The 25,926-nt window shown below is 38.1% G+C and overlaps 1 protein-coding gene across 1 annotated transcript in view; it reads left to right on the plus strand.

The window, feature by feature from the left end:
- Positions 1-11,810: 11,810 nt before the first annotated feature.
- Positions 11,811-25,926, plus strand: part of LOC150080289 (N-chimaerin-like) — a 147,344-nt gene continuing 133,228 nt past the window's right edge. Inside the window, exon 1 of the mRNA XM_090380679.1 lies at positions 11,811-11,816. Coding sequence (XP_090236805.1) covers positions 11,811-11,816 — 6 coding nt within the window. The remainder of the gene's footprint in view (positions 11,817-25,926) is intronic.

Raw genomic sequence — 25,926 nt, forward strand, 5'->3', positions numbered from 1 at the left:
GAGCTGGACAGGCATTTGGAACGAATGGAGGGGAGAAATGGAAGTTTTTTTTTTTTTTTTTTTTTTTTTTTTGGCTGATGCTGCATAAGCTTGCTTCCTTGCATCATATGTCTCTGCTAATGCTAATTAATTCTGGAAGTCTGGTAAGGCTATTCAAACTTCAAACACATTGCAAAGTGTTCCATCCTTTGCTGGTTCTGTTATTTTTTTTTTTTATTTCTAAAAGTTGGTAGGCATGCTTTTGCATTGCTGCCATAAAAAGAAAAAAATATGTATGTAGATAAATAACACTTGGAAGAGAAAAGGAAAAGGGGAACAAAAAAAAAAAGGAAAGATGAGAGTAGATAGTATAGCTACTAGAAAAGGTGAAAAGCAAAATAATAAAAATAAGAATTAATACATTTTAAACACCATATAGAAATAAGTACATACAGTTGAAGCTTTATATAGCGACTCTCTTTAATCTCCCAACATGTCATAACTTCCTATGAGGTTGGTCCTGGCCAATTTCTCATTAACTTAATACTGTTTTACATTCAGTATTATGACCTTGAAAATAAAAGGATTTCTCTATAACAACCATAAATTTCTACTTCTTAATGTAGCTTTTTATTTATTTATTTTTTTTTTCCAGTATTTGTGTTTAAAAATGACAGAATGCTTCAAATATATTGAGTAATTGTAGCCTGACCGTGAGAAATCATTTTTTAAGATTTCCCATACTCTTTTCTCAGAGTGTGGTAATCAAATGAACATCGGCTAAAAGTCAGTTACAGTGTGTTTATTAGTATGGCTCCAAGAAAGCGGATAGCTTTGCCAATTGCAGAAAATTAGGATTTTGCAAGCTGTAGATAATGGTGTGCATTCAAAGATAGATATCGCTAAACAGTTCCGCACTCTCAGGTTCTCTGTGATATGAAAGATTTCATCTAGTTCTTTTACCGTTATCTCCTTCTCAGTAATATTTTCATCTGGCTCATTTAAAAATTTGAATTTTTAAATGCAAGTCCGCATTGACTTTATTAGCAGGAGACAAACAAGTAACATGTCTTCTTCCGATAGTTGAGGGAACACCGAGGCGGGCAGCAGGCAAACGTTTGTTTATTGCCCGTCCAACGTGCGATTCAAATTTTTTCAACTATCGCATAAAAAAAAAGATTGCGTTAACTGGAAATTTTCATTGTGTAAAGCGAAAAGTGGCATAATTTTTTCAAATAGTGGTAACTGAAAAACGCGTTAATCAAACTCGCGTTATGTGAGGCCTGGCTGTATTAATTTTTGTGTTCATTATAACAGTTTATGTGAAGTGTGTTTTATGATGGGGGTTGAGAAAGATATTTCGTTAATTATTAGACAAAGAATCGCAATTGAATTTTGTGTGAAGTTAGGCAAAAGCGATTAGAATACATTTGAGATGAAGAAGCCTTGGGCAGAATGGCCTTATTTAAATGGTGAAGGATTTTAAGGATGGAAAAAAAAGCATACCAGATGAACAAAGAAGCAGGCATCTGTCAGTGATCGATGAAAACATTGAGGAAGCCAAAACGTTACTGAAAGAAAATAGGCATTTATCGATTCGTGATCTGGTAGTTCAGTTGAATGTTGGTGTAGCAAGATGTCATGTGTTTGCACAAGATGGGTACTGCGCAATCTTACCGCAGAACAAAAAGAATGCCGCATTCTTTGTCAAGCCTTTATTGACAAGGTGAAAGAAGAGCCTGATTCTTTGAATAAAATAATCACGTGACAAGTCCTGGATTAAACATTTTGATCCAGAGTCCAAACAGCAGTCAAGCATATGGAAATACCACTATTCACAGCCTCCAAAAAAATTTAGAGTTTTTGGTTCATCAAAAAAATTTACGTTGATTTTGTTTTTTGATGCCCATGGAATAATACTGCAGCACTGGGTTCCCGAGAAACAAACTGTAAATGGAGAATATTATGCTAACGTGTTGCGTTGCGAGTTCACCTCAAAGAAGCAATTTGCAAAAAAAAAAAAAAAAAGACGAACTGCTTAATCAAGAATGGTTTCTTCTTCAAGATAATGCCAGGCCACATGTTGCACAACCAGCAATGAAATCTTTAGCGAAAATTGGTGGTCAATCACTAGACCACCCTCCATACAACCCAGACCTCGCACCATGCGATTTCTGGGGTTTCCCGAACCTTAGAATTTAACACAAATGAAGAAGTTAAATCTGCTGCATCTGCAATCCTGCAACGCCTTTCAGAAAATGGGCTGCAGCACGTGTTTCAGAAGCTAGTGAGTTGCTGTAAAAGGTGTATAGAATTTCATGGATGCTATTTTGAAAAGAAGACCCTACTAACCTCTCAAGTGACTCAGATTCAGAGCAGTGATCTCAGTCCGCATATTTTCGGAACAACACTCGTGTGTATATATATATATATAAGCAAAGTTATAATAATTAAGCGAGAGAAAGAGCTGACAGATGGAAATGTAAAGAGCACAAGGTGCCAAACTAGTAGGGAAAAGATAGAAAGAAAGAAAGAAGTATTAAAGGTAGATGAAAGGGAAAGAAGGCAAAAAAATCGCAAAGGCTGAATTAGAAAGCCAATTAGAAGGAATGTAAAAATAGATGATTAAAATTAATGATTGCAATAAAATAAAATAAACCTGCATCAAATAACGGGGTATGAAAAAAAAATTATGCAAGAAAAATCTAAAGATGTGAGAAAGAAAAGACAGTAAAATATAATATTTGATGTGTGATATAAATAGTTGATACATAAGCAGGTAATTCATCAGGGGACTACAGCTGATCATGTATTGATAAACTGTGTTTCTGTGCAAATGTATAACTGTGGAAGAAAAAATATTAAAAAGGAAACTGATAGAATGAAAATAATATGAATAAAATAAAATTTATAATGAGCATAAAAGCAGCAAATTCTTCCAAAAGGATAAGGGAGGATAGTCCCAGCACAGTGTATGTGATAAAATTAAGGCAAAATTAAATAAACAGTATAATAAAATTAAAATGAGATGAAAAGCATTCTAGGGCAAAGACTTCAAGCTATGTGTGAGTTTACTGACATATGGGTTAGTGAAATTGCATCATTTTTATATGTAGCAAACTACCAAAAGTAGGTAAATCGCATCATTTTAATTATATCTCGTATGGTGAAGACCTTCACGAGTTGTCATGATATTGCACTCCTCTGAATAAGTACGCTTTACCAATGGAGAAGGCTATTTATAATAGTCTTCTCACTATGCTTCACCAATACACAGTATGCTTCACCAATGGAAGCGTGTTTTTGTGTCTTTAGATATGAAGTTGAATGCAATCAAATGCTGGGATCAAGGAGAAACAATAAAAAAAAGTGGCCAGTGACACTTTAGGTATTGATGAAGTGACTGTAGGAGACTGGAATAGAGAAAGAGAGCAGAAATTGAAAAATGGTGTTCACAAAGCATCTGTATGTGATAGTTAAAATTTGAATAGAAAAACAATGAAGAAAGGAGAATTTGGACAAGCTTCTGAAGCTCTTTTTTTTTTTTTTTGTGGTTCACACAGATGAGAGACAAAGGAAGCCCAATTTTTGGACAGATTTTACAGGCTTAAGGCCCTAGAATTTCATAAGCATTTTAATGAAGGGGAAGAACAATTTACTGCAAGTATTGGTAGGTTGGATCATTGGAAAAAAAAGATTTGGAGTTAGAAATCGGAACATCACTGTGTAAAAATTATCAGCTTGTACGGAAGAAATAGCAATATGCATTAATTAATAAATTAGCAAAAATTATTCAAGAAGAAAATTTGAATTTGTCTTGGTTGGATTCAAGTTTGTTTAAAACATGGTTTCATGAAGATTTTGTCCCGAGCACAAAAAATATTTGAACAAAAAGAAACTTTCCCATAAAGGACTTAATTTTAGTCCAAGCTCCATCCCATCCAGATGAAAGCGAACTAGTTTTTGGTGACATCAGAGCTCTGTTTTTGCTGCCTAATTAGCATTAGTAGAGGCATATGATGCGAGAAAGCAAGCTTATATTAGCATCAGTCAAAAAAAAAAAAAAAAAAACTTTCCCATTTCACGCATTCATTTACTTCAAATGTTTGCTTAGTTTTGTCTTGAACTTATTTAAAATGTCAACTTCCACTATGACAGAAAGAAGTTTGTTCCAACAATCAACCATGGCTAAAGGCAAATTTCCACACATCTATTCTACAATTGTCTTTCCTCAATTTGAATTTGTCCCCTCAGGTGAGTAATCTGAGCAGGAAGAATCCTATCAGCATTGAGTTTGCTCAAACTATTCAAGGCCCTATACACCTCAATCAGATCACCTTGAACATGCCTAGTCTCCAGACACTGCAAAAATAAAGCCTTTATTGGTAATAGCAACCCTGTGTTCCATTCACCAGTCTTGTTGCCCTTCTCTGTACTCGTTCCAGCAGCTCTATATCCTTCATAAAATGTAGCCTCCAGACCTGTGTGCAGTACTTAAGGTGTGTGGCCTGACCATCGCATTATACAAGAGGATAATCACCTTCTATTTTGCTAGCAAAATTCCTATATATCATTGACAAGACCCCATGAGCTACTCTTGTAGCCTGTCTGCACTGCTCAGAAAATTTCATATCTAACTGCACAATTAACCTCCGGTCTTTTTCATTCTCCACTACCCTGAGTGTAGTACTGCACAGTTGGTAAGTTACTCTGTGGTTATTGCTACCAATATGCAGTACTTTGCATTTGTCAATGTTAAACTTCAGTTGCCATCTCTCAGTCCATCTGCTCAAGTTTTCTAGATCCTGTTGCAGTAGTGTACTGTCATTATTTATATATATTGTATTTATACACCAATAAGCCAAAACATTATGACCAGCGAATCGTATTCAAATCAAAGCAACTGCAGGTGAACTATGGCACATGCGTGGGTCAGGACATGGTATAAAAAAACACCTGATACTGAGCTCCGTTAATCAGTGTTACTCTTGTTCTTCAGACGGGAAAAGTAGTCGACTCAAGCAAGTTTGACAAAGGCCAAATTGTAATGGTCAGACAACTGGGTCAGAGAGTATATCCGAAATGGTACAGCTGGTAGGATGCTCACGGTCAGCCATGGTTAGAACCTACCGAAAGTGGTCCTAGGAGGGAAACTCACAAACCGCTGGCGAGGTGTTGGACGACCACTGCTCATCGATGCTCAAGGTGAGCAAAGGCTCTCCTGGATAGTATGTGGCAACAGAAGGGCAACTGTGGTGCAACTCGCCGCTAATTGGAATGCTGGTGACGGGAGTAATGTGTCAACACAGTACATTGAACCCTGCTGAAAATGGGGCTGTGTAGCTGCAGGCCGCTCCAAGTGCCCATGCTAACCATGGTTCACCAGTGAAAGCACCTACAATGGGCACGCAAGCATCGAAACTGGACCTTGAGTGATTGGAAGAAGGTTGTCTGGTCCGATGAATCACGTTTCCTGTTGCACCATTTGGACGACTGGGCATGTGTGTGTGTGTCATTTACCTGGGGAAGTGATGGCGCCTGTATGCACTGTGGGATGAATGTGGGACAAACCTGTGGTGGCAGTGTCATGCTTTGGGCAATGTTCTACTGGGATACCCTGGGTCCAGTCATCCATGTGCCGGGCACTGACTTCTACCACCTACCTAAACATCATTGCTGTCATGGCAGTGGCCTTCCCCTCTGGTGGTGCCATCTTCCAGCAGGATAATGCGCCATGCCACACCGCCCGGATTATTCGAAACTGGTTCATAGAACATAAAGAAGAATTCCACGTATTGCCCTGATCTCCAAATTCCCTAGACATCAATCCCGTCGAGCATCTGTGGTTTTTGTTGGAACAGCAACTCCGATCTGCAGCATCTCAACCCACAAACCTTACAGGAGTTAAAGGATCTGCTGGTTATGTGTTGATACCATGTACCACAAGACACATTTAGAAATCTTATAGCACCAATGCCTTGCCGGGTACAAGCTGTTTTGGCTGCACATGGAGGACCAACATCATATTAGGTAGGTGGTCATAATGTTTTGGCTCATCGGTGTATATATTGTATTGTAATAGTGTACCGTCATTCGTATCATCTACAAACTTGGACATTAACCGTGATATACGTTCATCAATATTATTGATAAATACAGAAAACAAGGGGCCCAACACCGTACCCTGGGTGGCTCCGCTAATAACATTAGTCCATGAAGAGCAGTGTCCGTTGATTACCACTCTGTTTCTTGCATTCAACCATCCTTTTATCCTTTGTAGCAACTTTCCCTTAATGCCATATGGCTCCAATTTGTACTGTAGTCTTCCACGTGTGACAGTATCAAAAGCTTTCCTGAAATCCAAGTATATGATATCAAAATTATTTTTTGCATCCAGTTCCTTTGTGACCACATTGTAGTATCAAATCAAATTGGTCAGATAAGACTTCCCCTTAACAAACAAACACATGCCATGTCTGAACTATATCTGTAGTCTTGTCTAGATGATCCTGAAGTTCTTATTTACAGTGACTCCATTATTTTCCCCAGAACAGAAGTTATACTAACTGGCCTGTAATTACTTGTGTCACCCTTTGATTTCACCCCTCCCCTTGTGAATTGGAGGCACATTTGCACATCTAAAGTCCATGGGGACCTCCCGAGTCCAAAGAAGCTCTCATAATTATGGCTAAGGATTTGCTTACTTCCTTTCCTGCCTCCTTTAATATAACTGGATAGATCCCATCAACCCCTTCACTTTTCTTATGTTCAACTTCAATTTCTCCTCCAATTTGCTCTCAGTTATTACAAAATCATTTAGCTCCCTGCTAGAGTTTGATAAGCTTCTGGTCTCCACTTCCGTATAGAATTCCTCATTTATGAACGTATATGTAAAATACTCATTCAGTTTGTCAGCTACTTCAGCGGGATCATCAACAATCAAACCATCGATATCAAGTGGACCAATCTGATTCATCCCCTTCTTTCTAGAGTTTACACAAGTAAAGAAATCTGCTATTCCTCTTTGAATCTCTGCCTTTGTTTCCGTAACTTCCTTTGTGATGTGATTACACACTAGCTTATATCTACCATTGTTTTCTGCTTACTTCCTTTCCTGCCTCCTTTAATATAACTGGATAGATCCCATCAACCCCTTCACTTTGCTTATGTTCAACTTCAATTTCTCCTCCAATTTGCTCTCAGTTATTACAAAATCATTTAGCTCCCTGCTAGAGTTTGATAAGCGTCTGGTCTCCACTTCCGTATAGAATTCCTCATTTATGAACGTAGATGTAAAATACTCATTCAGTTTGTCAGCTACTTCAGCGGGATCATCAACAATCAAACCATCGATATCAAGTGGACCAATCTGATTCATCCCCTTCTTTCTAAAGTTTACGCGAGTAAAGAAATCTGCTATTCCTCTTTGAATCTCTGCCTTTGTTTCCGTAACTTCCTTTGTGATGTGATTACACACTAGCTTATATCTACCATTGTTTTCTGTCTCTCCTGATAATTTATACATATCCCATGCATTTTTCATCTCTGCCATTAGTCTCGTTAGTTCATGTGACATCCATGTAGGCCTAAACCTTGAACAGTATTTCTTAATTGGGACAAAAAGCCTAGTAACTTCCAAGATTACTTTCTTGACTGCTTCCCATTTAGAATTTGCTGTTGGTAACATCATCACTTGGTCCCATTCTATAGAATTTAAAAACTGTCTGAAACCACTACAGTGGTTTCAGACAGTTTAAATTTTTCAGAGGGTTTTTCAGACATGAAAGTAAAAACCCTTCCCTTTACCACTGATGGTAGTTACTTTGAGTAAATCGCACGTCAGCACACTGTGTTCACTTCTACCTAGTGGTTCCTATATCTGCAGATTCTTAATGCATGAAGGCCTCTCCAGCAACTTTCCAGGTTCCTTCTGTTTTGTGCAATGGCCATCCATTTACTACCCACAAACTCATGAATTTCATCTATTCATCTCCGCTGTTGTCTTCCAGATTTTCTTCTAGCTCCTCTTGGGTACCATTCTGTTATTTTCTTAGTCCATCTGTCATCATGTCTTTGAGCTATGTGTCCTGCCCAAGACCATTTTAGTTCTTTAGTTTTGATAAGAATGTCCTTTATTTGAGTTTGTTGCCTAATCCATGTGTTTCTCTTCTTATCTAACATTCTGATTCCCAATATAATTCGTTCCATTCTTCGTTGTGTAGTTCTCAGCTTCTCTTCCATTCTTTTGGTGAGTGCCCAAGTTTCATTTCCATAGTCATGGTGGGGAGTATACATTGGTTCATTATTTTACGTTTCAGACAAACTGTGATATTGCTCCTCAGTATGTGACTCTATTTCCTGAATGCTATCCATCCAAAATTTATTCTTCTCTTTAGTTCCAGCCATATATCATTATTACAGATGATGACCAGATAAGTATATGACTTCACCTGTTCAATTACTGCTTCTTTAATCATTATGTTCCTTTCTGTGGCATACTTGTTCATCATTACTTTTGTTTTAGCCATATTCATCTTTATTCCAAAATCCTTACTAACTGTGCATAACTGATTAAGATTCTCCTCTAATTCTTTGGGATCGTTGCTTATAACCACAATGTCATCTGCAAATCTTAAATGGTTTAGCTACTCTCCATTCACATTGACTCCTTTCTGCGACCAGTCTAATCTTCTGAAAGCTTCAAGGGCAGCAGTAAACAACTTCGGAGATATTGAGTCTCCTTGTCAAACTCCTTTCTCAATTTTAAATTTGCTACTGTCTTTGTCTAGTCTAATAAAGGAGGTAGCATTCTCATATATTTTCTTCAAAATCATAATATATGGAGTATCTATGCCTTGTCTTTCCATTGCCTGAAACATTGCCTTATGCTGTATGTTGTCAGATGCCTTTTCATAATCCACAACAGCCAGGCATTATGGTGTTTTATATTCATTTGCTTTCTCCATTAGCTGTGACATTACGTGAAGGTGATCCATAGTTGAGAATCCTGCCCTAAAGCCAGCTTGCTCTTTCGGTTGATTCTCATCAAGTATTCTTTCTAATCTGTTAGTAATGACCCTTGTGAACAACTTGTAGATGTGGGATAACAAGCTTTGGTCTATAATTTCCAATTTCTGATTGATCTCCTTTCTTATGCAGCAAAACTGATTGCATTATTCCACTCTTTAGGCATCACTCCTTTTCTAATGCATTTTGTGAAGAGTCGTGCCAGTTTTTGTGTTGTCTCTTCCTCCCAATTTTAACAACTCTACAGTAACTTCATCTTCCCCTGGGGCTTTCTGATTCATCATTTTCTTCAATGCATGTTCTACCTCATCAGAAAGAATATCACGTATGTCGTATGTGATACTAATTTGGGATCCATCTTCCCCACTGCTGGCATCATTCTCTCGCTCCTTATATAATTCTCTATAGTATTGTGCTATTTGAATTATACCTTCTCTGCTATTTATAAGTACACCATCACTTCTCCAGTTTCAGTATCATTTGTCCTTCTGTATTACTGCTCATGGCTGCTGATTTAAGTACTTTGTTTTCCCTTAATGCTTGTTCTACTTTTCTTGTGTTAAATCTTATGTCCTCTCTGAGTCTCTTTCTAATAGCTTTGCATAATTCAGTATACTCAATTTTCTCCTTGTCAGCATTTATCTTGCTCTTCATTTGTTGTCTTTGGTTCATTATGACAAGTATTTCTTGACTAATTTTTTCTTCTTTGGATTTCTTTTTCTCTATAGGTTTCTTTGGCTTTATCACTTTCAGAAAGTTGTAATATTCTTCATTGATATCTTGGTACGGAGCAGTCTGCAGAAGCTCAAACTTGTTCTTAAGTTCCAGTACATACTGCTTTTTCTCCTCTTCTGTTATCTCAAAGACCTTCGTATTATTTACTTGAGTCAGTTTTTTCCTTTCTTTTCCTACATCTATATCAAGTGTGCATCTTACCATTCTGTGATCACTACCAACATTTACCTTATTCAGGACGGTAACATCATTCACAATATATCTTCTGTTAGGGAAGATAAAGTCGATTTCATTAGTTGTTAATCTATTTGGACTCTTCCATGTCCACTTTCTGTTCACCCTTTTCTTGGAGAAGTGTTCATTACTGACATTCCTTGAGATTCTGCAAATTCCACAAATCTTTCACCTCTTTCATTTCTTTCACCAATTCCAAAATTTCCTATAGTTCCCCTTTCTGTGCTGTTTTGTCTTTTTCCAACCTTAGCATTGAAGTCTCGTAATGATAGTGTAGTGGGTTTTCTGCTCATCTAGAAGACTCAATTTCAGTGTACATTTCTTCAACCTCTTCATCGTCATGGTTCAATGTTGATGCATAAATCATTATAACCATTAGCTTGTACCTCTTGGAAATCCTGAGTATTAGTCTTGACATCGTTGGTGATATACTTTTGAATTCCAAAATGTTGTTTTGTTTTATATCTTTACGGACCAGAAAGTCAACTCCACCTTCGCTCCTTTCACTGTTTCCATTGGTGTACAGCAGATTTTCACTTGATAAACTTATAAGTGATTCATTTCTTCTTCTTGTTTCAGCCAAACCGATGATTCAATTCACATTTTCTAGTTCCTTTTCCAGCTCTAATATCCTGTCTTCACCAATGAGCGATCTTACGTTGTAACAGGCCAAGTTCAGTTTCCGTGCATGACAGCCTGTCGGTACCCAGAGATTCTTAGCACCCTCTGCTTCCACTCTGATCCTCTCGCTGCCATAAGAGGGGGAGTGAAAGCCGCTGGGGACTGAGGGCCATTTGTTTCGTTGTGCTGTCATGTGCTGGAGGATCTGGTCTTTTTCTCTTCACGCTGACCAGGCGTCTTGAAGAGAACCACTCTACACGTTCGTTGCCACCTAAGTGACGTAACAGGGCTTACCATCGAGAAGGTGTGCATGAGTGGATTTTAGGGAAGCAGGCCAACCGGACTTCTCCTAAATCTTCTGTAATAGAAAGATATTGGATCCATTAGTGTTTTAGACTGAGTGTCGGATAACACACAGAATACCTGTTCCCCTGTAAGCCCCACAATAATCCAATAAATCAACAAAATGCCTGCTAGTATGTGAGTGACCAACCCACAAATTCCAGTCAATATATGGGAAGTTAAAATCCTCCGTTATAAGACAATCTGATTTACTAGCCCACTCTGTTTCATAATGTGATATCTCTTTAACCTCTAGATCAAGGTGTTTTGGAGACTTTTAAACGCAACCATAGGCGATGTTTCTTAAAACATCTGCTTCAAAATCTCGAAACAGGGACTGGTGTCGTTGAGAATCTTAAAAAAAATAAACATCAAGTACATTGTTTACTGGTTGGCAGAAGCATAGAAAGATGTTAAAACATCTACTCATTAAATCCTTAAAAAATATTTTATGCTCCCAAAATGAAGCCAATGAGAATGAGATAGCAAATGAAGATGAAAGAGGTGAGGAAACCCTTTTAGAACTAGCCAATAACTTTCTTGTTTTGGACACTCTTACTACAGGGAAAATTAAAGAGTTGATGAATTCTGATGAACAGCTGGAAATGACTGATGACACAATCGTAAGACTTGTTGATGAACAAAAAGATGACAATGAAGAGTGTGCAGAAACTACAAAAAAAATGACATACATGGAAGGTCTAAATGCTATTGAGTCAGCTTAACGTTATATTGTACAGTAGAAGGGTGCCATGCCTGTTGATGTTTTGTTACTTAGGTGCCTACAAAATATAGCAGCTAAAAAGCGAGGAGCTTCTATGAAACAGAAACCCATTAAGGAATATTTTATATGATATTAAGGTGTAGTGATAATGACTGTAAGTGTACATTTTTCCTGTCAATGACTTGTAATTTTTATACATGTACTATTTTTAAAATTTTTGTAATAAAACAGTTGTAAATAAAATTAAGTGTTTTATTGTATAATTTAAAAGTCATTATGTGCAATAAGTAGATCTAACTTGAAAATAGTGTACATCATCATATTAATGTATTCAAATCCAGTTTAATAATAATTCACCAAACCAGTGTTATACGAGTTTTTGATTATCCGAGGTTCTCTCAGTCCACATTACCTCATATAATCGGGGCTCTACTCTACTTCTCTTTCTTTCTTTCTATCCTTTCTTTACTAGTTTGGCACTTTGTGCTCTTTACAATTACATCTGCAGGTCTTTCTCTTTCTTAATTATTATAACTTTGCTTATATACTTTTGTATTCTTTGTTGCTGCTTTGTGCACTTAGGTACAATTGCCATGTAACCTTTATAATATAAATAAATACTTATATCTCCATTATTTTCATATTATCTGTGTTACTTTAAACTTAAAAATTCAAACTTATATAAAATATATATATATATATATATTTTATTTTATGAAAACCTCAAACGCGAGAGGTATTGGAACCCATTGGACTTAGCACCATGCATGGTTTTAAGACTGAGATGAAAGATATTTCTTGACATTAGATTTGAACTTCTGTAGATCGTAATTTTCAAGAAATGCATATGAAGGAAAGTTGTTCAAGAGAACAGAAGTAGAATGAACAAATGAGGAAGAAGAAAAGTTGGTTCTCTGAGTTTGAAGTTGGAAAGTAAACGTATGTTCTGGTTGCTGCATGTGTTCAGACTTCTTTGGAAGAGAGAGCAAGAATTATTGAAGCCAATTCAGAAGAACAGTGCTCATGGAAGTATCTATAGAAAAGGTATGTAGCAGAATGTCTATGAGACAGAGAATGGAGAGACTGTGTTAGAGATGAGTCATTAATTAAACCATAGGTTTTCAACTGGGGTGCCACGTAATTTGGGTTTAAGTTACTTTTTTTTTTTTTTTTTTTTTCAGAAAAATTATGTATTTATTTCATTATAAAAAGGTATACAGTATGTAGCCATTGTGTAGTATCTTTTTAATTTTGTGGTTATCTATAATTGATGTTTATTTAGTACCTCTATATAAAGAATAAATTTATTATATAAGTATATATAATTTGTATTATGAATTGTAATTTTGTTTATAATTGTATATTATAATAACTATCATGATTTTTTTTTAATATTAGATATATATACAGAAAGAGAGAGAGAATTGAATCTAACAGGTAGAAAATTGACTGGGGGTGTCACAAAAAATAAATTACTTAAAGGTGCCATTAAAAAATGTCTACAACTACTGAATTAAACTAACATATCCTCTTTTGAATGGAATGTAGAAGACTGAGAGAGGTTTTGGCTGCACCACCCCTGATATGGGAACAATATTCCATGGTAGGATGGATTTGCAATTTGTACAGAGTGAACAGCTATTTGGAAAAATAAGTAATGCTGAGAACAAAAGAGAAAACCCAGTTTTTTAGATGCAGAGGGAGTGATATTTGTGATGTTCTTATGCCAAGAGAGATTAGAAGTCAGGGTAATCTCTATTAGAGATGTGTGATCTTGTCTAGAAATCTGACTCATCAAAGATAAGCATAGGAGCAGAAGAATCCATTTTGCTGTATGTAAGACAGGACTGAGTTTTAGAAGGATTGAAATCAACTATGTTATCTTTGCTCCACTAATGATCAGCAATAGGCTGCCGTAGCCTAGTGGTCAGGCGCGCGGATGCATAAGCACACGTGCCTTCAGTGACAGGGGTTCAAGCCCATGACTACTGGATACGGTGCTGTTTCTTGTATTCTATCTTGTGAACTCCTCTGACCGTTTGGTCGTCCTGGAGTATAAACAGAAAATTTATTTATTTATTTATTTTATTTAAGGAACTGGTAATGGATATTCGAGAAGTTGAAGTTTGAAAGAAATTTGAAAAGAGCAAAGTTTCTCAAACTGAACGGTGTAAAGTAATGTGTTATCATCAGCAAAACTATGGATAGGATTTCCAGTCAGTGGAAGAAGCTCATTAATATGCAGGAGGGAAAAAAGTGGGAGAAAGAACTGAACCTTGGGGAACACCAGCATTAGTGGAGAAGTTAGAAGACAGAGTCGTCTACCATCTCCTGTGGTGAACAGTCAGAGAGAAAACTGGATACCCAATTACAAAAAACATTTGGAAAACCATAAGATGGAAATTTATTTAGAAGACCTTTAGTATTAATATTAGCAATGGCAACATGGTGTAAGGAAGCCTATGGCTTATGCTGTACCAGCCAAAAAAAATAAATAATAAATAAAATTAATAAATAAAAAAATCAATAGAATAAAATATAAGAATAAAAATAAAGTAATAATAATAAATAAAATAATAAGAGAAAAGGAAATAGACAACCCATGCTTTTCCCTCCTCTCGTAGGTAATTATCGAGCTGGCCTTTAAATTTCCCCAAACTCCAGCTTCTACCACCCATGGAGGTAACTTATTCTAGTAATTTATAACTCGCTGGCTAAAATAAAACTTCCTGCAATCCAGTCTAAACATCTCCCCCAGCAACTTGAAATTATGGCCTCTAGTTCTAGAATCATTTATAACCCTGAAAATTTCATCCTCATTCATTTTACTTGTGCCTCTCAGAGCCTTAAGACACTTCAGTCAAGTCTCCTCTAAGGTGCCTGGTTTTCAAGCTCTGCAACCCACATTTGAAGTTTTTCCTCATATGGATGCCCCCTTTTGCCAATCTCACCAGGTGAGTTACCCATCTTTGGACCCTTTCAAGAAGCACAATTTCTTTCTTTAGGCATGGTCTCTATGCCAAACACGATCAAAAGCCTTTGAAACATTGAGCAACTGCTTGAGTTTCACCAAAGTTTTCCATTGAATTTGTCCATAGATGGTAACATAAACCAGATTATCTCCAGTGGATCGACACTGACTGAATCCACACTGGCATTGTTGATCAGATGGAAGGTTTCTAGATAGTTTGAGTTGGCGGTTAATTGATTTCTCCATTACTTTAGAAAGAGTAGAAGTAATTGCAATGGAATGATAATTGGATTGGAGGGATGTCACCTTTTTAGGAACTGGCTGGATGTGAGCAAATTTCCAAGCAGAAGGAAAAACACCTTTGGAATAAGAAAGTGAAAAAAGCAGCAAAGAACAGGAGTAAGTTCAGGAGCACAGGTTTTGAGAACAAGTGAAGAAATACCATCAGGATTTGCAGCTTTCTTAGCACCCAGGTTTGCCAAAATCCCTCTGACATCCTTTTGATGGAAGACCACAGGAGGCATTGAATGGAGTGTACTGGGAATGGTAGTTTACCAAGATCATCAATACACCAGTTGGAAAAAAAAAAATAGGATGCTTGCAGGTCAGCTTTCACTTTGGCTGAAGTGGTAATAGAACCATCTGGTTTTGACAGAGGTGGGGAAACAGAGATGGGCTAAAGTTGTGGCCAATAGCATTTGGAAAGTGACCAGAATTCTTAGCTACCATTTGGACTAGAACCAAGTTTTATACTCTTAACTTGTTCGAAATCTAATTTGGACTGATTAATAACTGTTTTACAATTGTTGTGAACTTTTTTGTAGACAGAAAATGAACCTGGAGATTTAGAAACCAGCCAATTATGATATGCAACATTCTTCTCTTTAACAGTCTTAGCACAATTATTGGAAAGATGAGAATTAAGGTGGATTGTGGAATAAAGGATTCCATACAAGGATAATTTCACTGACACAATCTGAAGATTTTTGGGGGAGTTTAGGTTGTAGTAAATGCTACTGATTTGATCCTTTATCAGTATATTTGCTTAACAATTATATACAATTTATTTATATTTTTCTATCTTCATCATCACTAGTTTTTTTTTTTTGTCATCATCCCTTATATTGTTAAAATAATGCATCACACAGCAAAGTGCAAAGTTTTATACTATTTCTAATTTTTATTCCAAAAAAAAAAGTCTACAAGAGTCAAAAGTGCATCTCTTGGAGCAAGTTTTTTTTTTTTTTTTACAGACACTGTGCCAGGTATTAACTGCTATGGCTATTACAGGAGTCTAAAACACTGATGAAACTGATATGCAGTTTCCGATAATCAAATACACTGAATTTTGGTAATCATAAGCCAATGGGTAATTGTAAGATTGAACTCATGAAACAAAACAAAAAAAAGTACAATGCTGTTCTGAAAACCAGCACAGGAGTTAACAATGCATTGTGCTTTGATAGAGATCTCCTTAGAGTTAGCATTAGCATTAGTAGAGGCATTTGATGCAAGAAAGCAAGCTTATGCAGCATCAGCCAAAAAAAAAAAAAAAAAAAAAAACCCACTTCCACTTCACCCCTCTGTTCGTTCAAAATACCTTTCCAGCTGAGCCTTAAACTTATTTAGGCTATCAACCTCCACCACAAGGGATGGAAGTCTGTTCCACCAACCAACCACCCGCTGGCTAAAGGCAAATTTCCGCACGTCTATCCTACATCTGTCTTTCCTCAATTTGAATTTATGCCCTCTCAGGTGATTTTTCTGAGCTAGAGGAAGAATCCCATCAGCATTGAGCATGCTTAAACCATTCAAGGCTTTATACACCTCTATCAGATCACCTCGTTGGTGCCTAGTCTCCAGACACTGTAATTTGCAAAACTTAAGCCTTTCTTCGTAAGAGCACCCCTTTGTTCCAATCACTAATCTTGTTGCCCTTCTCTGTACTCGTTCCAGCAGCTCTACATCCTTCTTGAAATGAGGCCTCCAGACCTGTATACAGTACTCTAGGTGTGGCCTGACCATCGCCTTATACAATGGAATAATCACCTCCTTATCCCTGCTGGAAAAATTCCTGTATATCATTGACAATACTCCATGAGCTACTCTTGCAGCCCATCTGCACTGCTCAGAGAACTTCATATCTGCCTGCACAACCACCCCCAAGTCCCTTTCATTCTCTACCACTGTCAGTGTAGTACCACAGAGTTGATACGTTGCTCTGGGGTTGCTGTTTCCCATGTGTAGTACTTTACATTTGTCAATGTTAAACTTCATTTGCCATCTCTCAGCCCATCTGCTCAACCTTTCCAGATCCTGTTGCAGCAGCATAGTGTCAGTAGTGTCCTTGACAACCCTGCCAACCTTCGTATCGTCTGCAAACTTGGACATTAAGCCCGATATACCATCAACAATATCATTTATAAATACAGAAAACAATAATGGACCCAACACTGAGCCCTGAGGGACTCCACTAATAACATCAGTCCACGATGAGCAGTGTCCATTGATTACCACTCTCTGTCTTCTCCCCCTCAACCACCCCTTTATCCATAGCAGCAATTTGCCTCCAATGTCACACTGCTCCAATTTGTGTAGCAGTCTTCCATGTGCAACAGTATCAAAAGCCTTTCTAAGATCCAAGTATATAATATCAAAGTTATTCCCTGCATCCAGTTCTTTTGTGACTGCATCATAGTATCCAGTCAAGTTGGTCAGGCAAGACTTCCCCTTAACAAAACCATGCTGTGTCTGAGCTATAACTGAAGTCTTGTCTAAATGATCCTGCAGTGCTTCTTTAACCAGTGCCTCCATTAATTTTCCTGGAACAGAAGTTAAGCTCACAGGTCTATAATTACTTTGATCCTCCTTTGTGAATTGGGGTCACATTTGCACATTTCCAGTCTATGGGTACCTCCCATGAGTCCAAGGAAGCTCTCATAATTATGGCTAAGGGTTTGCTTACTTCCTTTGCTGCCTCCTTTAATATAACTGGATAGATCCCATCCACCCCAGGTGCCTTTCTTGTGTTTATCTTCAACAGTTTCTCCTCCACTTTACTCCCAGTTATTTCACGATTCTGTAGCTTACTGCTAGAGTTGAATACAACTCTGGCATTCCCCTCGCTGAATAACTCCATGTGTGAGTGTCGATGCAAAATATTCATTTAGTTTGTTAGCTACCTGAGCAGGATCATCAACACTTGACCCATCAATATCAAGTGGACCAATCTGATTCATCCCCTTCCTTCTAGAGTTTACATAAGTATAGAACTCTTTGCTGTTTTTCTTTGCATCCCTTGCCAAGGATTTCTCGTAATCTGCCTTCGCCTGCCTAACCTCCTTTGTAACTTGGTTGCATATCAACTTGTATCTATCATAGGCTTCTGTGTCATGTGTTAATTTGTATGTATCCCATGCATTTTTCTTCTCTGCCGTATGCCTCATTAGTTCATCTGACATCCATTTTGGCCTAAACCTTGAACAATATTTCTTAGTTGGTATGTAAAGCCTAGTAGCTTCCAAGATAAGTTCTTTGAATGCTTCCCATTTTGAATTTGCTGTTGGTAACATCATCAGTTGGTCCCACTGTATAGAATTTAAATACTGTCTCAGTCCATCGTAGTCGCCTTTACGGAAGCAATAACCCTTCCCTTTACCACTAATGGTAGTTACCTCTTTGAGTAAATCCCACTTCAGCACACTGTGATCACTGCCACCTAGTGGTTCATTTATCTGCAGATTCTTAATGCATGAAGAATCACTGCTGATAATCAAATCAAGAGTATTACTCCCTCTAGTTGCCTCCCGAACATGCTGATGTAGAAAACAATCATCCAATAAATCCACAACAGCCCTGCTAGTGTGTGAGTAACCAGCCCCCAAATTCCAGTCAATATCTGGGAAATTAAAATCTCCCATTATAAGACACTCTGATTTACTGGCCCACTCTATTTCCCTGTACAGTTCCTTATTATACTCATCAGAGTCATTAGGCCTATAGCACACTCCTACTCTCAATTTTGATCTCCCAATGTTTATGTCACACCAAACTGACTCCACACTGCACTGTCCAGCGATGTCGACTGGCTTCACTTCCTTGGTTTTTATGTGTTTCTTAACTAATAGCATAACCCCTCCCCCCTTCCTATCCTGTCTATCCTTTCTGTAGACGTTGTACTCCCCAAATTGCAGTTCTGCATCCCTTATATCTGTGTGACACCACGTCTCTGATATCCCAACAATATCTGCCTTCGATGTTTTGAGCAATACCTCAAATTCATCAAATTTATTTACTAAACTCCTAGCATTGGTGTACACGCAAGTATACCTGCACCTGTTTCTATTCTTAGCTACCCTAACACAACCCATGTATTTACTTGTACCACAATGGCTCCCAGCAGTCTCTGAAATACCATGCATCTTGTTTTTCAGGCTTCTGCTCATTCTAATAGAAGCAGTGCAAGAATCTCTTTCACCTCTGCCAGTGGCTACTGTCAATCTATTGGTCTTTGTCTCCCCCCAAGCTAGCAGTTTTCCGACTCACCTAACACTGCCTCGATAGCATCAGCAAATATTCTTGCACCCTTTCTATTTAAGTGTATCCCGTCCCTGTAGAAGCAATCTCTCCTGTTAACAAGTACAGTCCAGGCTGAAAAAAATTCTACCCCTTGAGCCTTGCACAATCTTTCCACAATCTTTCCAGTTGCCCTGATTGGCATTAGTAGAGACATACGATGCAAGAAAGCAAGCTTATGCAGCATCAGCCAAAAAAAACACCTTCCATTTCACCCCTCCATTTGTTCCAAATGCCTGTCCAGCTTAGCCTTAAATTTATTTAGGCTATCAACTTCCACAATCAACTACCCGCTGGCTGAAGGCAAATTTCCGCACATCTATTCTACGACTGTCTTTCTCAGTTTGAAACTGTGCCCCCTCAGGTTCTTAATCTGAGCAAGAGGAAGAATCCCATCAGCATTGAGCATGCTCAAACCATTCAAGGCTTTATACACCTCAATCAGATCACCTTGCAGGTGCCTACTCTCCAGGCGCTACAATTTGCAGAACTTTAGCCTTTCTTGGTAAGAGCACTCCTTTGTTCCCTTGTTGCCCTTCTTTGTACTCGTTCTAGCAACTCTACATCCTTCCTAAAATGAGGCCTCCAGACCTGTACACAGTACTCTAGGTGTAGCCTGACCATTGCCTGGTATAACGGAATAATTGCCTTCCTGTCCCTGCTAGCAAAATTCCTATATATCATTGACAAGATTCCATGACCTGACCTGGCAGCCCATCTGCACTGCTCAGCAAACTTCATAAAAAAAAAGTAATCAAATAAGCAAACTTCATATTTGATTGCAAAGTTATCCTCTGGTCTTACTTTGCATTTGTCAATGTTAAACTTCAGTTGCTACTTCTCAGCCCATTTGCCCAACTTATCTAGATCCAGTTGGAGTAGCATACTGTCTTTACTGTCGTTAACAACCCTGCCATCTTTTGTATCATCTGCAAACTTGGACATTAAACCTGATATACCTTCATCAATATCATTGATAAATATACAAAACATCAATGGGCCCAACACCGAACTCTGGGGAACTCCACTAATAACATTTGTCCACGAAGAGCAGTGTCCATTGATTACCACTCTCTGTTGTCTCCCACTCAACCATCCCTTTATCCATTGTAGCAACTTACTCTTAATGTCATACCTCTCCAGTTTGTGCAGCAGTCTTCCATGTGCAACAGTATCAAAAGCTTTCCTGAAATCCAATTTTGGTGGCGCCTCCATAGCCAGGTGGGCAGGAGCAGCAGTGCGTAGCACATGCTTCTTGATTAGACCGAGGTTCGAGCCCATGCCCAACAAGTACGGAGGATGCAGAAAGGTCAGGGAATGACCACCGCATATCCCTGGAGCAATATGGCCTTAGTTGCTAATGCTCCTAAAAAAAAAACCAAATAACAAACAAACAACAATAACAATCCAATTTTGGTAGAGTCCATTTGTTATGTGACAACCAAATCCTCCTTGCACCTTCACAATAGTAGAACTGTTAGTATACCGCCATGTGCAAATCTGCAGTCAGCAGTATTTCTGACCTCCTGTATCTGGTATACTGGGGGTGACCACCAGTGATAGTTACCTCCATTATATTATAAGCTGGAGTCAAATAGTGGTGTCAGCATCATACAGATGAAGGCTGCTCCTCTTTCCTCATGCCTCCACTTTGCTTATGGAGACTTGAATTGGTAGACTCCATATTTAATCTCCAGAGCAAAACCCCAGCAATCCCCTTGTGTTTTGAGCTTATAACGGATTTTAGACGTTGTTCCTGAGTCTTGTCACAGACATTGTTCCAGTTGTGACAGGCTAGTTAATTTGTTCAAAAATGCTGGTAGAACTGATATTTAGGTTGACTGAATTCAGTTGGGTCGGATTGTTCTGTGACAACCAAATCTGTGCTTGCATCTTCTGAGACCAAGTGTTCTGCTCAGATTAAACCTTTTAAGGGCCAGGGATTTAAAAATTTTCTTCCACCAAAAGCTTATCTACAGGTGCGATAAAATTTTGATTATTGTTGGCAAATGGTATTTAGTTTCAGAATTATATATTTGATTTTAAAAAGTGGGTAATAACAATTGATGATGATGATGATGATGATAAGCAGCATCCACTGTATGTAAATTGATAAAACATTTTGAATGGGTATTATATAAAATTTAGACATAAATGTTAAATAACAGTTGTTAAAATTGCAGTATTTGTAAATGACATTTCAATTCTTTGATATTTCAGTATATCAACTGCAACAGTGTGCTCCTTCACCTAGGTGTATTCCTTGCTGTAGACAGGTATTGATTTATGTTTTTACTGTTTTATTGACACCAGTAATTGTATTTTGAATATTGTTTACAGAGCTTAGCAAAGCCTTACAAGGCAATTATTTTCTGTTTGAGGATAAATTGCAATTATCGTTATATCCAGAAGTTACTCTTGGTAGTGAGAAGTGGCGTGGTAGCCAGGTTTGCTAAGTATGCTATATTAGTATCCAAAAATAAAGCAAAAAAACAAACAACAAAAAAAAACAAAAACTGAATATCTTAGAATATGCCTCTTGTAGTTTAATAATTACTTAGGATGAGTTTACTTGTTAAAAATATACAAAAATTTTTACTTTATTGAAGTAAAATGGGTTTCTGGTAAAAGTCTGCTGACGAGGCTAGTGGGAGTCAGAAGTGTTCAAAGCCGCTAAGTGGATTTTCTTATTTATTGATTTGAAATTATTGTTTTTCTAAAACTTTTGATTTAAATTTAGTAGTATAGCATTATTTTGTGATTTTCTGATTAATCTAGTGTATTTATTTTTTACTCGGCCTTGTAATTGCATAAAAGTATCGGTAAGGGTATCAAATCCATGTGTTACAAGTTGCAGCTCTGCTGAACTAGAAGTTTTTTAGCCATCTTTAGCCGCTTTATTGACCAATTGCTACATCAAATTACAAATTATTTTCTATAAGTAGTTTATAGACCTAGTCAGGATCCTTAGTTTATTCTGAATTGAGACATCGAGATTTGGAAGTTAATTAATACTTAAGTGTCCGTTGATTTACCGTTCGTAACTTGCCGCCATTGTTATACGACACAATGTTATATCCCGAACTAGATAGCATAAGCTTAGTATAGTATATAATATAATATTGCCAATTAATCAGTAAAATCTGTTAATCTTGTTAAACTTTAGTGTCAATTAAATTGTACTTTTAACTAAATACATATAACGACTTAGATTACAAACGTAACATAATTAATTAATACATAACTTGATACGGAAGTTATATAAACAGAACTCGTAGATAATACTCGATACTGAAAAACATATATGGCATTATAACTGTGTTGGGATACAAGTTTAGGGTTATAATTTTGTACTGAAATTGAAATGTTATTGAAATTAAATCGAAATCATGACTCAGACCAGAGCACCAAAGCAAAAAGCTCAAGCTAGTGGGAGTGCTGTGGCTCAGGGGAGAACTGAGGGGGGCAGTTGCCCTCTGAATCACAGCCTTTTAAAATGCACTGCTTGCATGATGTTTGTGGAGCAATCTGGTACGGAACATGATATTGCCATAGGGGATGTCTTTGTGTGTGCGCGCGATGTAAGGAGTGTAAGGAAATCAGGCGACAACTCAGCGTTGTTATGGGCCTATATGAGAGCTTGAAGGACAGGGTGGATGCCCTTGAAGGATCTAAATTGAGGGGCCCATCAAGCTCTCAGCTGCCCACATCAACGCCAGAGCTTGCACTTGGTCATCACGCAACACAGCAGCAACCCCCAAGGCAGAATGCGCTGGTCCCACAGGAACTAGTAGTTGTTGGTGACTCTATTGTCAGGGAAACGGTGAACATGCTTTGTAAAAAGGATAGGTGGAACAGGACCAGGGTATGTCTGCCAGGGGCAAAGGTTGATGACGTTGTAGAGCGGATATCATCTTTTAAGGGCACAAAAGGTGATATAGTTGTACACGTTGGCACTAATGATATTAAGAGTAGGAGACCGGCAGAATTACTTAGCAAGTACAGGTCACTGTTGAAAAAAAGCCGTGAATTAGGGTTGAATTTGAAAGTGTCTGCAATTCTGTCCAGGCACGATAGGAGGGAGTATATGATGAGAGCCTTGTCAATAAATTCGGCCCTGGAAAGATTGTGCAAGGTTCAAGGGATACAATTTTTTTCAGCCTGGTCTGTACTTGTTAACAGGAGAGACTGCTTCTACAGAGATGGGATACACTTAAATAGAAAGGGTGCAAGAATATTTGCTGATGCTATTGAGGCAGTGTTAGGTGGGTCGGAAAACTGCTAGCTTGCGGGGGATACAAGGACTAATAGATTAACAGTAGCCACTGGCAGAGGTGAAAGTGATTCTTGCACTGCTTCTATTGGAATGAGCAGCAGCCTGGAAAACAAGATGCAGGATATTTCAGTGACTGCTGGGAGTCATTGCTGTACAAGTAAACACATGGGTTGTGTTAGGGTAGCTAAGAATAGGAACAGGTGCATGTATACTTGCATGTACACCAATGCTAGGAGTTTGGTAAATAGATTTGATGAATTTGTGGTATTGCTCAAAACATCAAAGGCAGATATTGTTGGGATATCAGAGACGTGGTGTCGCACAGATATAAGGAATGCAGAACTGGAATTTGGGGAGTACAATGTGTACAGAAAGCATAGACAGGATAGGAGGGGTTATGCTATTAGTTAAGAAATACATAAAATCCAAGGAAGTGAAGTCAGTCGACATCGCTGGACCATTTTGATCTTCCAATGCTTATGTCACACCAAACTAGAGTCAGTTTGGTGTGACATAAGCATTGGGAGATCAAAATTGAGAGTAGGAGTGTGCTATAGGCCTAATGACCCTGATGAGTATAATAAGAAACTGTACAGGGAAATAGTGGGCCAGTAAATCAGAGAGTCTTATAATGGGGGATTTTAATTTCCCAGATATTGACTGGAATTTGTGGGTTGGTCACTCACACACTAGCAAGGCTTTTGTGGATTTATTGGATGATTGTTTTCTACATCAGCATGTTCGGAAGAGAACTAGAGGGAGTAATACTCTAGATTTGATTATCAGTAGTGATTCTTCATGCATTAAGAATCTGCAGATAAATGAACCACTAGGTGGCAGTGATCACAGTGTTCTGAAGTGGGAGTTACTCGAAGAGGTAACTACCATTAGGGGTAAAGGGAAGGGGTATTGCTTTCATAAAGGCGACTACGATGGACTGAGACAGTATTTAAATTCTATACAGTGGGATCAACTGATGATGTTACCAACAGCAAATTCAAAATGGGAGGCATTTAAAGAACTTATCTTGGAAGCTACTAGGCTTTACATACCAACTAAGAAATATTGTTCAAGGTTTAGGCCTAAATGGATGTCAGATGAACTAATGAGGCATATGGCAGAGAAGAAAAATGCATGGGATACATACAAATTAACACGTGACACAGAAGCCTATGATAGATACAAGTTGATCTGTAACCAAGTTACAAAGGAGGTTAGGCAGGCGAAGGCAGATTACGAGAGATCCTTGGCAAGGGATGTGAAGAAAAACAGCAAAGAGTTCTTTACTTATGTAAATTCTAGGAGGAAGGGGATGAATCAGATTGGTCCACTTGATATCGATGGGTCAACTGTTGATGACCCTGCTCAGGTAGCTAACAAACTAAATGAATATTTTGCATCGACATTCACACATGAGGAGTTATTCAGCGAGGGGAATGCCAGAGGTGTATTCAACTCTAGCAGTAAGCTAGAGAATCTTGTAATAACTGAGAGTAAAGTGGAGGAGAAATTGTTGAAGATAAACACAAGAAAGGCACCTGGGGTGGATGGGATCTATCCAGTTATATTAAAGGAGGCAGCAAAGGAAGTAAGCAAACCCTTAGCCATAATTATGAGAGCTTCCTTGGAGTCAGGGGAGGTACCCATGGACTGGAGATGTGCAAATGTGACCCCAATTCACAAAGGAGGATCAAAGGCTGACACAAGTAATTATAGACCTGTGAGTTTAACTTCTGTTCCCGGAAAATTAATGGAGGCACTGGTTAAAGAAGCACTGCAGGATCATCTAGACAAGACTTCAGTTATAGCTCGGACACAGCATTGTTTTGTTAAGGGGAAGTCTTGCCTGACCAATTTGATTGGATACTATGATGCAGTCACAAAAGAACTGGATGCATTGAATAGCTTTGATATTATATACTTGGATCTTAGAAAGGCTTTTGATACTGTTGCACATGGAAGACTGCTGCACAAATTGGAGCAGTGTGGTTTTGGAGGCAAATTGCTGCTATGGATAAAGGGGTGGTTGAGGGGGAGAAGACAGAGAGTGGTAATCAATGGACACTGCTCATCGTGGACTAATGTTATTAGTGGAGTCCCTCAGGGTTCAGTATTAGGTCCTTTATTGTTTTCTGTATTTATAAATGATATTGATGATGGTATATCAAGCTTAATGTCCAAGTTTGCAGACGATACGAAGGTTGGCAGGGTTGTCAAGGACACTACTGACACTATGCTGCTGCAACAGGATTTGGAAAGGTTGAGCAGATGAGCTTCGAGGTGGCAAATGAAGTTTAACATTGACAAATGTAAAGTTCTACATATGGGAAACAGCAACCCCAGAGCAACGTATCAACTCTGTGGTACTATATTGACAATGGTAGAGAATGAAAGGGACCTGGGGGTGGTTGTGCAGGCAGATATGTAGTTCTCTGAGCAGTG

This window comes from Mastigoproctus giganteus, chromosome 9 (genome assembly GCF_048544385.1).
Source record: "Mastigoproctus giganteus isolate SK-2022 chromosome 9, ASM4854438v1, whole genome shotgun sequence".
Lineage (NCBI taxonomy): Eukaryota > Metazoa > Arthropoda > Arachnida > Uropygi > Thelyphonidae > Mastigoproctus > Mastigoproctus giganteus.